This window comes from Diadema setosum, chromosome 2, assembly GCF_964275005.1.
Source record: "Diadema setosum chromosome 2, eeDiaSeto1, whole genome shotgun sequence".
Lineage (NCBI taxonomy): Eukaryota > Metazoa > Echinodermata > Echinoidea > Diadematoida > Diadematidae > Diadema > Diadema setosum.
Window position 1 is genome coordinate 25,893,420 of NC_092686.1, and position 16,038 is coordinate 25,909,457.

The 16,038-nt window shown below is 38.9% G+C and overlaps 1 protein-coding gene across 1 annotated transcript in view; it reads left to right on the top strand.

The window, feature by feature from the left end:
* LOC140243571 (plexin-A4-like) overlaps positions 1–16,038 on the top strand; it is a 132,572-nt gene that overhangs the window by 66,251 nt on the left and 50,283 nt on the right. Inside the window, exons 9-11 of the mRNA XM_072323241.1 lie at positions 7,821–7,940; positions 8,911–9,009; positions 14,264–14,354. Coding sequence (XP_072179342.1) covers positions 7,821–7,940; positions 8,911–9,009; positions 14,264–14,354 — 310 coding nt within the window. The remainder of the gene's footprint in view (positions 1–7,820; positions 7,941–8,910; positions 9,010–14,263; positions 14,355–16,038) is intronic.

Sequence of the window (16,038 nt, forward strand, 5' to 3'; positions counted from 1 at the left end):
TAAATACAACAGTTCATGTCATCGTCAGTGGAATTGTGATCTTCAAGGAAAGAAAGAAAAAAGACATGGCCTTTAAATTATACTGCATTGAGAGAAATTGAGTTTTGAAAAGAGGACCAAGATATTTTGGGGCAGCATGTAGTTAAAGGTTAGTAGAATTTTAGTGAGAGAGAGAGTAAACATTTGATTTGAATATACAACTTGTATTCTGCATTTCTCTTGGTTCAATTATTTTTGTTAGGAACACTTGTAATATGATTTTAAAAAAAAAAAAAAACACTTGTGCTATGCTGTATGAGACTCTTCTAATACATTAAACACACAGTCATCGGAACTGTTTGAAGGTGCCTTTTTTATTTATGCAGCCTCACTCATTTAGAACAAACATCAGACAGTCACATAATATATTTATGCGTGAATGCTTTCAGAAGGTCAAAGCTAATAGTGTGCAAACCTTTCTAACTTCAATCTTAGATTCATAGTTTTGTAAGGGATGTTCTGAGGGCATTAATGCTTCCATAGGATATTATGTACACATACTAGCACAGTATACATACTGTGCCTGTACTTTAATAATTATCACTGTAATTGAAAGGTTTTGGAAGTTAAAGTAGCCACAACAACAGGGAAGAAAAGGGGAAGTGGGATAAGAATCTATTTAAATTCAGTGCTGCAGAGGATTGACAGAGTCAACCAAATGGAGCAGGATGGTGTAGTGAGTCCTTACCATACTTTCCTATCGTTAAGTCTCTATATCACAGTAGCATATTGCACTGAAAGTACAACACGGTATTTAAAAGCAATTTGGATGTAGTATGTAGTATGTAAGTATGTAGAAACCACTGCAGTTTAATGGCTTTCGGTATGCCATGTCAGTAGAGGGGTAGAAATGACTTAATGAGACTTCGGTGAGATACAAATGTGTTTAAGCATTACCTTAATGGATTTAATGTATTTTCATTGAGTTCACTTTCATATGACAATGTAACCTGCTGCATTGAAGGACAGCTGGAGAACTTTTACGATCCTAACTCGTGGTGCTCATACGTTCCTCCTTTTTCTCAAAAGCGGAAGAAAATGGGGGGAGGGGGATATAAGCTGGCAGGAGTGACTATTCTCACCAGATAATTAACCCGATTATGACTTGGGTATGAAAAAGAGATGAATGGAATCAAGACATTGAACATGATGTCGGAGATTTGTTGGATGCGAGGCAGAGGCAGACGGGGAGTATGGCTTGTGTGAAAGCACGTCGCCATGGCTGCGAGAGTGATGTGATTGATTGTGCAGGCCTCTGCCATCCAGCCCCGCTACGCACCGTCTCCCATGCAGAAACCCTGAGCAGTTGTTTGTCCACGAACATGACATTTTGCTGCAATGTCAATCGTCTAGGCAGAATATTTATGGCTGTTTCTACTGAACTATCTCAGGCCATTATGGGATGACGAACTGGTTTACTTCATCCTCTTTCTCTTCCTCTTCCTCTGTGCTCTCTTCATTTTCACCCTCCCCTTTCCTACTCCAGCTTTGATGATTTAGTTTTGTGTCCAGGATGTTAGTATTTTTTTTTTCTTCAATATCTTGTGTTCACAGCTTCTAAAATTTTTTCCATGGCATATCAAAGGTCCTGTTTACCTTTGGGAGCAGTGATTTAAAAACATGTTCAAGATACTACTTTTGATGCATGTGTGTAGGTCAGTTGTATCACAAAACATCCTACCATATAAAATGTTTGCAATAAAGCCTAAAATATAAGGAGATGTCACTATTTTTCTCATTAAACTGTAACTGTAGATAGTTTCATCTGGAACCATTTTATATTATAACCATATTTTATAATAATATTTATTATAACTATTGTTCACATTTTGTATATTTAACAATACTTAACATCAATCATACCTGTTCAAATTTTTATATATTGTTGTTTCTATCCCTAACTCACATTTTAAAACTATTTTGAAAGCAGTAATGTTGGGTTTTTTGTTTGATCTGTAAATGGTAAATTATACCTTGTCATTGAATGCTAAGTACATACATTATGTGTGTGACAGTGCATCACAAAACTCACAAAAAAATCACACAAGCTAAAACTTCTGTTTAGGCCTGAAAATATTGTTTCAGATCAACTGCAGTGATTTTCAGATTTTTGTGTTTTTAGAATTAACAATCCTGTGTAAATCTGAATGTCAGAAGGATTAAGTGAGTGGTTAAATATTATCACAGACTTGTGTTTCTTCCGCTCAATCATATGAAGTCACACCATAAAGCTAACAAAGCTTCAGTTTAGCTGTAGTTTTTGTAACTTGAACTTCATGATAATAGAGCCCAAGAGGAGTAGGGACTGTGTTAATGCTCCCGTTAGCCGCATTCACACACAGGAGTTATTAATTAGTGTAAAACCAGAAACGTTGTATTGTTTCCTGAATATAATATTTCGTTAATCAAGACGTGCAAGACAATTTTGAAAGTGGTTGTATTCACAATCAAAAACTATGTGCATTTATGACAGGGTAAGAAAGAATTACTATCCTTTTGTTTCAAAGGAAAAGAAGCAATTTCCACCTTGGAAATGAAATATGATATTACATGTATGTCTTGTCAGGCAACATTTTCGTGAGTTGTTTATTTGGAAAATATCAGTCGACTTGCAATATTTGCCCAAAAAAATAAATAAATAAAATAAAATGAAAATTCCACAAAATCTGTGTTGCATATAATAGTATACAGTAAATATTTATGGTACTGAAGAAACATAGAGTTACCAGTGCAGCACACCATGTGATACAGAAGTGTCAGTGATGTATTTGTTAGTAGTTTTTGAAAAGCTGATAATTGTTTTAGCCAGCCTGTGGCAGTGCAGTAGCATTGCAGTATATCCATTGATTGAGCCTATTAACTTTGTACAAGCCTCAAAAGCACAGTCTGAATGTAACCATACTTGACAAGAAATTCAACTAATCTTTTAAATGAAGCCTGTGTGAACATGGCCATTTTTCCTCCACTTTCTAATCAAGTGGTGATTAAAAGTTCACATTTAAACCCTACAAGAACCTCATCAAACAAAGCCAGCAGCAGCCATTGTTACTTGGGCAAGTATCCATGAATAAAATGTCCAGGTGTAGGAAGACCTTAAAGTGCAATAAAGTGCAATTCCACATCAAGGTGGCTCTAATGACTAGTGTAAAATCAGACTAACAGATTGGTAGATGTTTTATCAAGATCAGACCTGACATGAAAAGAAAGTTATGGATGCATACAGGTGCCCATGTTTTCACAAGTCATTTATATTGTAATAATCGTGGCCATATATTTGAATTAGCAGAGGTCATGATGTGGGTTATCACCTCACAGGTCTCTTGACAAACTGTAGAAATATTTCACACCAACCTTCCTTGTTTGATCTGGAATTAATATGGATGAGATGGATCTTTCACCTCAAATTATTGTAGTCCTGGTCCTGTGATAATTACAGTTGTAGCAATGATAAATTCGGGGCAAAGGGGTGTACAGCTTGCTACAAAACCATGCTTTCATTTTATTATTGTGTACAAACAAATACAATGTAAAGTAGTGATTAAGCTATGACATCATCATCTCTTCTGATTTGTATGTTTTTGGTAAAATTTTCGAAATCTTTCCAATTCCATAAATTTCTGGCTTGATGTCCAATTTACATCTGCTGTCATTCCATTTGATTGATTTTACTCTATTAAAGTCAATTTTAGGGTGGCACTGAATGGCACTTAAATAAGTGTGCCAAGTTTCAAGAGCTGTTTTCAACCCCTTTATAGTGATTGCTACTGAGCTTTAAATCCCTGTTTTTATGTTTGCACAGAAATATTGGGTCAGTGAGTCTCCATAAGCCCTGAACGTCCAAGTCACTTTTCTCAATATCAAACCACCAGAGCGGAGGCCTTCTATACCCCACCCCCTCCCCTTTTCATGGTTTAGGTATTATAGTTTTAAAAAGTTACAAATCACTTCATGGCTGAAAAACTCTCTCATTTCAAAACCTGACCAAAACTGAAAGGTCTTTACTTGCGTTTTGTTTTTCCCTTCAAATTTTGATGTGCAAGGAAATGACTTAATATTTCATTGTTTGAAGTTTCGATGGAATTTATGCCATGGGTTTGTCATGGCCCCTGAGAGAGTCTGCATTCTACACTCTTTGACAGTTTAGAGTGTATGATCATATCCTGCAGGGATAGACATGCTCATTGACTACCAGGATACACATATGATTGTGCTTTTAATAGTGATACACTGTATGTTTACACAGGTGTTTGATGGTTTCGGGATAAAGTCCAAGCTTACGTGTTACCCCTTACTCATCCATCTTGGAAGTCACATAATTGAATGTGAGAAATCAGCCAATAGTAGGGGTAATGTTACCAATGTATGCTCACTGTTCCACAAGAGGTGCAGTACACTAAAACGTGAACCATGAAGAGCCATGGCTCTACATTGTATGTCGCTGCAGTTGCGCAATACAGTTTTAGACCCCGTTTACAGTGCGGGGCCGGGCTCGGCCGCGGCTCGGCCGCGGCCGAGTCCGGCCTCAATTGCGCGGCCGAGCCTCGCAATTTTGTCCGTTTACACTGCCGGGCTCGGCCGCGCTTTTGATTCAAACCTTTCAATATTTTGTCGTAGTGGCGCTCTGCTTGTAAACAAATGCAATTTGGTATTGTCTGGTTTTCAGACCCTTTGCCAAATGAATTCCGTGGCGACGAAGTCGCCGTTCGGGCAAAGGCCTTTGCCGAAGGAAAAAATCCTTTGCAGGACAAAACCACCCTAAACTATACTAGTTTTCGACGTTGAGGGGGTTAATATCCTGAATAGCGAAAGATACAGGCAGAGGGTTTGGAAGCCAGACTAAAATTGGCCGCGCAATTGGCCGCGCATTTGGCCCAGTTTGCGTTTACACCAAGAAAAGGCCGGGCTCGGCCGCGGCTCGGCCGCGGCCGAGACCACCTCCAGAGCGAGGCCAAATGCGAGGCCAATTTTGGCCTCGCATTTGGCCTTTTGCGCGTTTACACTGAAGCGGGCTGGGCACGGCCGCGGCCGAGCCGCGGCCGAGCCTCGCACTGTAAACGGGGTCTTAGTCTTCATGCATCTTGTTGCTTTCTGTTAGCTCAATAAGATGTGAAGGATACAGCTATTGTCATGTGTTGTTTGAAGTATTGAACAAGCATTTATTAACTCTTATTTCTGAAGACTGGACTACAATGAACCATCAACTAAACACCCTCACCCCCCCCCCCCTCAAAAAAAAAAAAAAAAAACAGAAAGAAAGAGAAATCATAGTTCAAACAAATTTCACAACAAAGAGAAAACATTGTAAGCTTTATGAGGTGCGTGCTGTACCTTCAAACACTACGTATTGTATTATACATTAGGGGTGGTATACTGAACACCATTTTAACTGTATTGTAACTTTTGTTGTAACTTCCCTTGTAAGTCTGAGAGTTACAACACTGCTTGAACAGTTACTAATCGGTATTCTGAGTGTACAGTGTAAGTCATGGAAATCACGCCCATGGCAATAATGGCGCAGTCAGACTGGCAAAAGATCGAGAAGTTTAAGATCGCGATCTTTAAGATCTCGAAGTTTTGCCAATGTGACCGCAAACTTCCCGCGAAACTTCTCGCGAAAGTTCTTGATCTGTTTGCAGGCGGTGTCTGAAGCGCGAGACCATTGTCATGTACTGATGTGCATTGTTATGTCACAATCACTAGCCATCGGACGGCGCACTCTTTCTTGCGCCCGTACCAATGACCCAAAGTTGGCGGTCTTAAAGTTCTCGATCTTTTGCCAGGCTGACCGCGCCTATAGTGGAAGTAGCATCTAGACATTCTACCCAAGAAGATTGCTCCCTTGGGCAAAAGTATACAAGTAAAATTTCCTATGCGCATTTTAGCTAGTGCTCATTCTCTGGCATGGGCACAAACTAAACAATGGCATGCACAGGCTGAGAGAACAGGAGATATAACAAAGTTACAAAATACGAGGTACAACATAGTTAAAATGATGTTCAGAATACCAATTTGTTACAACAGCTAGAATTCGCTCAAATACCACCCCTGTGTACTGTAATTTCTCATTGGTGATTGATGATATGCTGCTGTTGCTTTTGTGATAATTGTGTACACTCTACCCGTTGGATGCTCTGTTAACTTCCCGCCAACTCAACCACATGTGCATTGTTTGAAATGTCATGTGCATACCAGTCCGAAGTACTTTAGCCATCTTTATACTCAAGTGCAAGAGGCTGTACTTTGAACTTCCAGCACACAGCCTTTTATGTTGATTTTTATTTAGAAAAAAAATGTGCAAATGGTTTGCATCCTATCCTGTGCCAACTTCGTCATGTGCTAAACATCGTTAGGGAACCAAAAAAAAAAAAAAAGTAAAAAAAAAATCAACATTGATACCTTGTTCTGAAATAATGCCTGATAAACATGTCACGTCATTGAAATTCATTGCGTGAATGTGACATTCATGAGATTGATTTTGCTCTGTTATCAAAAAGGCAACTAGGAGATACAATGTACGTACATCTGGCTTTCAACAAACCAAAGTATTCAGAGTGGGATTTTTGTCTTCTTCAGCAGTACCAAGGTGGATATTGCATTAAATTAATACACTGATGTAGATTTTTATTCATCCAGTCAAAGAATTTTAAAGACTAAATTAATACATATTTTGCTAATGACTGTCAGTTGAAGACATAACTTGTTCATAAATTGGGACGCATTTAATGAGAGTTGTGACTAGTTGAGTGATGGATAGCCATGATGGTAGTTAGTAAGATGAACGCCACGTATCCATAAAACTAATTAATTTTGAGCCCTGGATACCAATCATTGAAAATGGGAGCTGTACCCATGTTTATAATTATGTATGAAAATTGCCCCTGGCACCCACTCTTTGTGTCTGGCCAAAGGCCAGCTAGCAGTCCCTTTTTTCCTTCTTCTTTTCTTTTGTACTTTGTTGAATTTATTGTTGGACATCATTTAGCTTTGATAGTTAGCCTTTATCACAGAAGAGGGAGTGTACCACATTATGAATCATAACAAGTTTCCCTGCAAGAGAGAATAATGAACCACATACATGCATGTACCATGTGCCCTCTCATGGATAGCCGCTTATTGCACTGACGTAAGATGAATCTAATTCAAAACTCAAGCTTTCCTCAAGGTTTATGACAAATTGATTTCATCATGTGATACATAAAATAGTCTGAGGGATTGCTTGAAGGCTACAAATTAAAACTTCCCTAGGGTAGCTTTAATAGCATTGTCAGCTAGCAAGCTGCTGCAAAATAGGAAGTGGTTATAAGCTTCATACCATTTATTATTCAATTAATCCAGTTGCTGTAAGTTATTCAGGCCACCAATTTTTGGTAAATAAGACACAATATGTATTAAGATAAGAGAAAAAAAAAAATGACCCTTGAATACATTCTTACTTTTGATATGTTGTGGGGAATTCCAGGTATTGTTTAACTCGGTGCTACTTGTATGAAAAATTCTGTCCATCATGTTGTCTTTTCTTTTCAGAACAGAGTTTTTCCCCCCTTACATGTTATGGAAACTCAGAAATAACTGCCTTGACTTATGCCTTTTGATACCAAATGAATGTCTTGTACATTGTAATTGCTAATATTAGGATCATCATGTATTAATATACTGCAGCTCAAAAAGCTCATTCTGAATTTGTTTTGTGCTTTGAATGTGTTTTACACACCTTCACACATATGCAGAGTAGATGTGACCTGTCCACACTTTCTCTTTTTTTTTTTCCTCATGTCATGCAGACTGGTGCCCTGGAAAACTGTCCTTACATTGATACCCCAGATGAAGACCTGCTGTTACCTGTTGGCGTTGAGAAGTCCTTTACACTGAAAGCAAGGAACTTGGCCCAGGACAGAAAATGGGTAAGAAAGAAGTTTACCTATCCCATCACCGTACATCATACATTGTAGATGTCAACATTGGGACTGAATAGTCATTGATTTCATCATGAGACAACAGCAGACATTGCTGATTTGGTCCAGTGGCAAATACCATGTGGAAGCCATCAAATTACATGTACCAACACAAGGGGCATTTACACAACCAATGAAAAACCATATAATTATTATTATTATTATTTGTGTGTGTGTGTGTGTGTGTGTGTGTGTGTGTGTGTGTGTGTGTGAGAGAGAGAGGGAGAGAGAGAGAGGGAGAGTGTGTGTGTGTGTGTGTGTGTGTGTGTGTGTGTGTGTGTGTGTGTGTGTGTGTGCATGTTCCAGTTTTTCATTGGAGGTTGTGCAGCAACTTCTGATGTGTTAGCTAAAAGCCTGAATTATAAAATTTCCTTTATTTATCTTTACTGGTGTGAATGTTCTCTCTCTGGCTTGCCAGTTATATTCTGCTTTTTGGTCACGTTACATCCGCTGTAGGCGCAAGGATTCTCCTGTCCGTAGCCTGTGCATACTCAAAGACAACGGAAAGTTGTGCACCACTTGGAGACAAAAAAACCCCAGAACATTCCACTTTTTCTCACACATGCACATTTCCTGTCAAAACTCCCCAAAGTTTCTGGTTTTGCCTGGTTCACCTGCATGGCTATTCCCTCCAAACTGCATGACAAGTAATCCAATAGAGCTGTATGTAATTCATGTCTCTATGATAGAGATACAAGTTGCTTTGATAACTATCCATGTGTTGTCCAAGCTTATTTTTCCAAGAAACTTTGTGAAATCATCAGATATGTGATGTTATAAGAGTCCTTTGAGAATAAGTTCAAAGTTTGTCATGTATGTCAGAAAAACGAGATGCTCCCTGACTCTTGGCAATGGAAGTGTTGCAATGAAAACACAGATCGGTACCGATGCCACTAATTAATGCTCGTTGCTGCTTCAGGTTTCTGGATACCAGTGCGTGCTTGAGATTGAAGGACGCGCTGAGCCTACTCATGCCACCTTCCCAGACAGTGACACCGTCGAGTGCCAAGGGAAAGCGGTAGGTATCTTACTCTAAGCTCTTCGTCTCCATTTTGATGTTGTGTGAGAGGACAGGACCTTTTTTCTTCATGTCCTACTCACAATATCATTAAAGATACAAATGTAATAAGCATTCAGTAGGGACACGGATATCAGATGATCGTGTATAGTATGAACGTCCACATAGTTTTATGGTTTACTTTCTATGTTGAATTGCAGGACATCTTTGAGATTTCCCGTAGTATTCTGTGAGACCTGGATTAAAATGTTCTTCAGAAAAGTGTCATTTAAAGTATGTTTTGTGTTGTTATGTTATTGTCACAATAGATGGGTCTCAAATTAACAGGGCAGCCTGCACGACTGCAGGTTTGTGTTTAGTTTTTTAGCTCACCTGAGCCAAAGGCTCAAGTGAGCTATTGCGATCGCCCTTCGTCCGTAAACTTTTTACACTTTCATCTTCTTCTTGAAAACCCCAAGACGATTTTCATCAAACTTGGCAGGTAGCATCCCTAGGGGGTTAGGAACTCAATTTGTTAAAATGGGCACCATGCCCCACCCAGGGGGCCCCAGGGGGCCCAAACCCCCCCCCCCCCCCAAAAAAAAAAAAAAAAAAAAGGAATCTGCAAAAATCTTCTTCTCTAGAACCAGAAGTGATAGAGCTAAGTTAATACTATGAGTTAGTACATTGATGACTGTAGTTTCAAGTTTGTTCATGGCTGAATCAGGGGTGCCCCCCTTGGGACCCGGGGGGGGGGGGGGGTGGGGAGGGGTCCTAATGGGGCCTAAATTGTACATTTTCATCTTCTTCTTGAGAACCCCTTGACCCATTTTCACCAAACTTATCAGGTAGCATCCCTAGAGGGTTAGGATCTCAATTTGTTAAAATGGGCACCATGCCCCACCCAGGGGGCCCTCAGGTGGGCCCAAACCCCCAAAATGAAGGAATCTTTAAAAATCTTCTCTAGAATCAGAAGTTATAGAGCTAAGATAATACATGTACTATGAGTGAGTACATTAATGACTGTAGTTTCAAGTTTGTTCATAGCAGATCCAGGGGTGCCCCTCTTGGGGGCGGGGTGGGAAGCTCCAAATGGGGGCCTGAATTGTACATTTTCATCTTCTTCCTGAAAACCTCATGATGGATTTTCGTCAAACTTGGCAGGTAGCATCCCTAGGGGGTCAGGATATCAATTTATCAAAATGGGCACCATGCTACACCCAGAGGGCCCCAGGGGGCCCCAATCCCCCCAAATTAAGGAATCTTAAAAAATTTGGGCCCTTTTTGTACATTTTCATCTTCTACTTGAGAATGCCTGGTCAAATTTTAGTAGAGCTGTGAATAATTTAGATTAGTGACTGCGTGAAAGGTGAACTTTCGATACTCAGGTGAGCGCTAGACCCGCGGGTCTCTTGTTTCCTATTAAAACCTTTTATGGTCCATAACCTTCAACCATGGGCACGTTGTCAGGATAGCTTGGTTACTCCCACAAAGGCTATGCCCATTATCCATTTTCTCTGTTCATATTCCTGACATGGTTTGGTGTGGCAAGCCACAGTCAACCTCGCGTAAGTCGACATAATCGGGACTGAGCAAAACACGTCGAGTAAGTCGACATTTTGTCGACTTATAAATGAAAACTAATTTCTCCTATGCAGAGTAAGATTTGGATCACGATGCGGATCGCTACCCAACCTTACTCCTTTTGCCGCCAAAACATGCCTTCTGACATCAGCAACAATAATGTTTTAGTTCATGCAAAAATCTCGCGCGGGTTAGTAACGACAACGCACAATTCCCAAATCTCTAGAGAGATTTTGAGAGAGCGGGATCGGAAACCTAGGCCCGTTTCTAGACACTTTGGCCCGAATTCACGAAGGTGGTACAAATGAAACCATGGTTTAAACCACGGACAAAAACCATGGAGCGCCAAGTGTCGCACGGATCATTTCGTTACGAAATCAGTCGTTTCGTCGATGAAATGTATTTTTTGTAACGAAATGACAACATGATGTAACTAAATGAACATTTCGTCCACGAAATGATAATTTCGTTAATGAAACTGTAATTTGGTCGAAAAAATGTCCAATTTCCTAACGAAATATTCCGTGCGACGCTTGGCGCTCCATGGTTTTTTGTCCATGGTTTGAACCATGGTTTCATTTGTACCACATTCGTGAATTCGGGCCTTTACGTTTTAAACTTGATTTGAAATATCAAACGCAAATTCCCCAAAATTGCATTAAACTTTGCGATTTAAATTCAAGTGCGTTGCTGCAAAGATATGCGTGTGATTTTGCATGATTCTGTCGAGATAATTTTCAGTGCCGACTGAGTTGAAATATGTGTGATTTTCCTTCCCTAAGTCGCCATATTTGTTCTGTTTAAATTTGTATTGCCAACTCTGAAAATGAATTGTTCTCGCGCTCCGATTCGTAACAGCGCGGGCCCGTCCGAAATAAAAAGAAGAAGACAAGTTTGTTTGAAAACGACATCTTTCGGACTACTATAACCTTCGTAAAAACAAACCTCCTCCCATTGTCGGACTAATTTAATTTTGGACTGAGATTTAAACCTTCGGCATAGCGAACTTTAACAATAATTCGTTGTCATTTTTTCATTGACATTTTGTGAAGCAGCATGCGTTTCGGCAGTTTGAAACGTGTGAATGTTGCTATGTCTTTCCCCTGCAAGTGCAGACTAAGTTCGGTCACAGCGAAAGTTCCGTTACGAAATAAAAAATAATGCGAGCCTTTTCAACCATAGCGCATTTACGTAAACTTTTTTGCGTTTAAACGCAGTTTCTAGTTTCGGACAAAACCCGCAAGTCTTTTCTGCAATGCTTTTACTTTTTAAATACAGCGTTGATTGTGATTTGACGGACTTGCATTTGATTTTTAGTTGCGTTTAAACGCAATTGAGTTTAAATTTCATACAATTTTCTAGTTTCGTATGATTATCAAACGCAAGTCTTTTCAGCAGATGGACTTGCATTTGATTTTCAGAATTGCGTTTAATTTTTAATTTTGCTTACGAAATGAAAAATAATGCAAGTCTTTTAAACAATAACACACTTCCGCAGATGTTTAGAGATGCGTTTAAACGCAGTTTCTTATAGTTTCGTACAAAAACCGCAAGTCTGTTTTGCAACGCTCTTGCGTTTAAATACAGGGTTATGTGTGATTTGATGGACTTGCATTTGATTTTTAGAGTTGCATTTAAACGCAATTGAGTTTAAAAAAGTTCCCTACAATTTTCTAGTTTCGTATGATTTTCAAACGCAAGTCTTTTCAGCGTTCCGTGTGATTTGATGGACTTGCATTTGATTTGCAGAGTTGTGTTTGATTTCTTATTTTGCTTACGAAATAAAAAATAATGCAAGTCTTTTAAACAATAACGCAACTCCGTAGATGTTTAGAGATGCGTTTAAACGCAGTTTCAGTTCCGTACAAAAACCGCAAGTCTTCTCTGCATCGCTCTTGCGTTTAAATACAGCGTTACGTGTGATTTGATGGATTGCATTTGATTTTTAGAGTTGCATTTAAAGGCAATTGAGTTTTTTAAAAAAACTTCCCTACAATTTTCTAGTTTCGTATGATTATCAAACGCATGACCACGTCTTTCAGCTTTACGTGTAATTTGATGCACTTGCATTGGATTTTCAGAGTTGCGTTTAATTTCTAATTTTGCTTACGAAATAAAAAAGTAATGCAAGTCTTTTCAACAATAACGCACTTCCGTAGATGTACAGAGATGTTTTTAAACGCAGTTTTTAGTTTCGTACAAAACTGCAAGTCTTCTCTGCAACGCTCTTACGTTTAAATACATCATTGTGTGTGATTTGATGGACTTGCATTTGATTTTTAGAGTTGCGTTTAAACGCAATTGAGTTTCAGGTTCGTACAATTATTTTCTAGTTTCATTTACTATGATTATCAGACGCAAGTCTTTTCAGCAACGCACTTGCGTTTAAATGCAAAAGTTGCGTGTGATTTGATACACCTGCATTTGATTTTTTTTAGTTGCATTATTAGTTGCATTGTAATACATTTTCTAGAAAAAGGGCCCAGGTTTTGATACCGCTTCGGAATAATTAACGTCAGAATATTCGGATTTACAAAAACATTTCATGTTCGGATAATGAATACTTACTGGGACATAGTTAAGTGTACAAAATTTTTGCGTTTTGAGAAAAACGAGAGGGAGAAAAGGGGTAAAGTAAACTGCCTTTGGTAGTAAAGTAAACTGCCTTGTATGCCCTTTCTATTCTGGCATACAAGACAATGGACGCATGGCGCGAACGCTACCGCGCCGTACACTAGCGAATTACCGAGTAGTAATTCAGCGAATCGGAGCGGGAAAACAATTCTTTTTCAGAGAATGGCGATAAGATTTTGAGCGAAAAATTATGTCGACTTAGACGAGGGAATTAACACGTATTTCAGCTCAGTTGGCACTGAAAAATCAGGTCGACTTACGCGAGTTGTCGACTTATAAATGTCGACTAAGACAAGGAAATTTTCAAGGAATAACAAAGGCAAAAATCGGGACTTTTTTATTGTGTCAACGCGAGTTGTCGACTTATGTGATGTCGACTTAGGCGAGGTCTACTGTATGTGTGTAATATGAACAAAGAAAATTGGACTGTGTGGGGTCGACCTCTGTGGGAGTGACCAAGTTATTGGAGAGGCAGCCATGTTCAAGGTTATTAGCCATGTTCAAGGTTATTAACCATAAAATGTTTAAAGAAACCCTAAACACAAGCCTGCATTCGTACAGGCTAGCCTGTTTATTTGGCCACTTTCATTGACAAATCTCATCCATTCAGTGAGACATTCATTGTTCCTTCAAGATAACACTCAAACTTGGAAAAAGTGCAATTTGTCATTGTTGTCTTTAAAGTTCATGTGCTCAGTCATGCATGACATTTGTCAACATAATTAGCTACCAATGGAAAGAGGAAGAGTTCCTCTTTCCTCACAATTAACTTTGTGCTCTCCATACCTGACAGGTATGAAATGGTAGCCCTCTACAGTTGGATTACTTCTTCTTCTTTTTTTCATAAAGATGCACTGTATTTATTACCTATGACTTATCACCAAAACAGAACAGAGAAGATATGACTAGCAAACATGTGTTTCAAATTTGTTATTGACAAACTACATGTATATCAACAAAGTATAGATAACATGCGCTCATGTAGCATCACTTATACTTCATATTACAATTTCTATCTGTTCTCTTTTCTCTTGTTTTCACAAATTGGTCCGTGAAGTTCTCCTATAATGCAGTTGTACCTGACATGCCGGTCAGAATGTATGTGCAGTGGAATGGCAAGAACGTTGTGGATGACGACGGTCTTGAGAGTAAGTGTTACTAGTTGCATGTCAGTTGCAAAAACTATTTATGCCATGTATTTTACAAGTATGATATTTATGATTTCTGAAAATAGAATGTCGCTTGTTCTTGAGGTTACTTGTGAAGACTACAGTAATGAAATTGAGGAGTAAGTGTAATCCATTTTATACAGAAGTGTAATAATAATAATTGTTTTTGGATATAAACTCCAAATTTTATTGTCCAAGAATGAAAATTCTTTTTGCCCAATTGATCGTGGGCCCGGCAGCCACTGAGCAGCACCAGATCGACGTTGCTCTAACCTTTTCAACTGTTGAACGGCAAACAAGGTAGCAGCAACTCCCATCTTTTAACGTCTTTTGGTATGACGCGGCCGGGGTTTGAACCCACGACCTCCCGATTGTGAGGGCAGCCGCTCTACTCACTGAGCCAACACATCGGTATTTAGTGTTCAAGAAGGCAATATTTTTCCAAGTGGTTAGTTTTGCAAAATAATTTCACACATGAAAATAAAAGCACTGCAAAATATATTGCGTATATACAAAATGCAATCCTTTGTTTGTTGCTGGGTTTTGTTTTGTTTTTGTTTTTGTTTTTGTTTTTGTTTTTGTCTTTAATTTTCATGAGCCGGCCTTTGAGAGTACACAAACAAAATGACAAAATGACCAGTGCCTGAGAATTACCAGTCCTTCCAAGAAGGTCTTCGCAATGTGATCAGAGAACCTAGATTTAGCTCTATCTACAATGTATCAGCATACTATTTTATATGTTTCAGCTAGGGTTTCTGCACTTCTCCAGGGCCAACTTACCTGTTAACCTACAGTGTAGATACGAAAAAAAAAAATGAGTTGAAAAATGATGAATACCAAAGTAACAAAATATTAAAGCTAAAGCTAAACATTTCTGGACATCCATCTCCTCTGGGAAGAGAAAGGAATATGTCATGACCCTTTTTGATATGTTGAAATACTTTGCAAGGGAGACTTGTATTTAACAACATGTGTTTATACACTCAGATCTTTATGAAAGTATGAAATTTGCCACAATACTGTCTGTAGGAATTACCTGTGTATAAAGGCCAAGCATACATCGCATGTTTCCTTGAGTGCTTGCTAATTGTAGGTTTTACAGATATTAAGTACGATATCAGAGGCCTGTTTCATAAAACTTTTCACCTGAGATAAACTTAAAGGGGATGGCTAGTAACTGATCAGTGGGAATCAGTGGGAATGCTGAGGGATGATTGTTCCAATCCTTGTGGGATTCATTTAAGAGTACATTATATATCTATTTTTGTGTGAAAATAATTTGCTTCAGAATGGTCTCATATTCAAGTAATGTGCAGTTTAATGTTTCCAGGTAAGCGTCCCTGGTCAGTGACGGGGCATTAATCTGCACATTACTTGAATATGAGACCGTTCTGAAGCAAATAATTTTCACGCAACAGTAGATATATAATGTACTCTTAAATGAATCCCACAAGGATTGGAACAATCATCCCTCAGCATTCCCACTGATTCCCACTGATCGGTTACTAGCCATCCCCTTTAAGTTGATTTTTAAAAGAGGTTTTTTAATGCCTCCGCCACAAAGTGGTGACGGAGGCATTATGTTTTCGGGTTGTCTGTCCGTCCGTCCGCTTTCGTTTACGCGATAACTTGAGTAATATTTACTGGAATTTTACCAAACTTG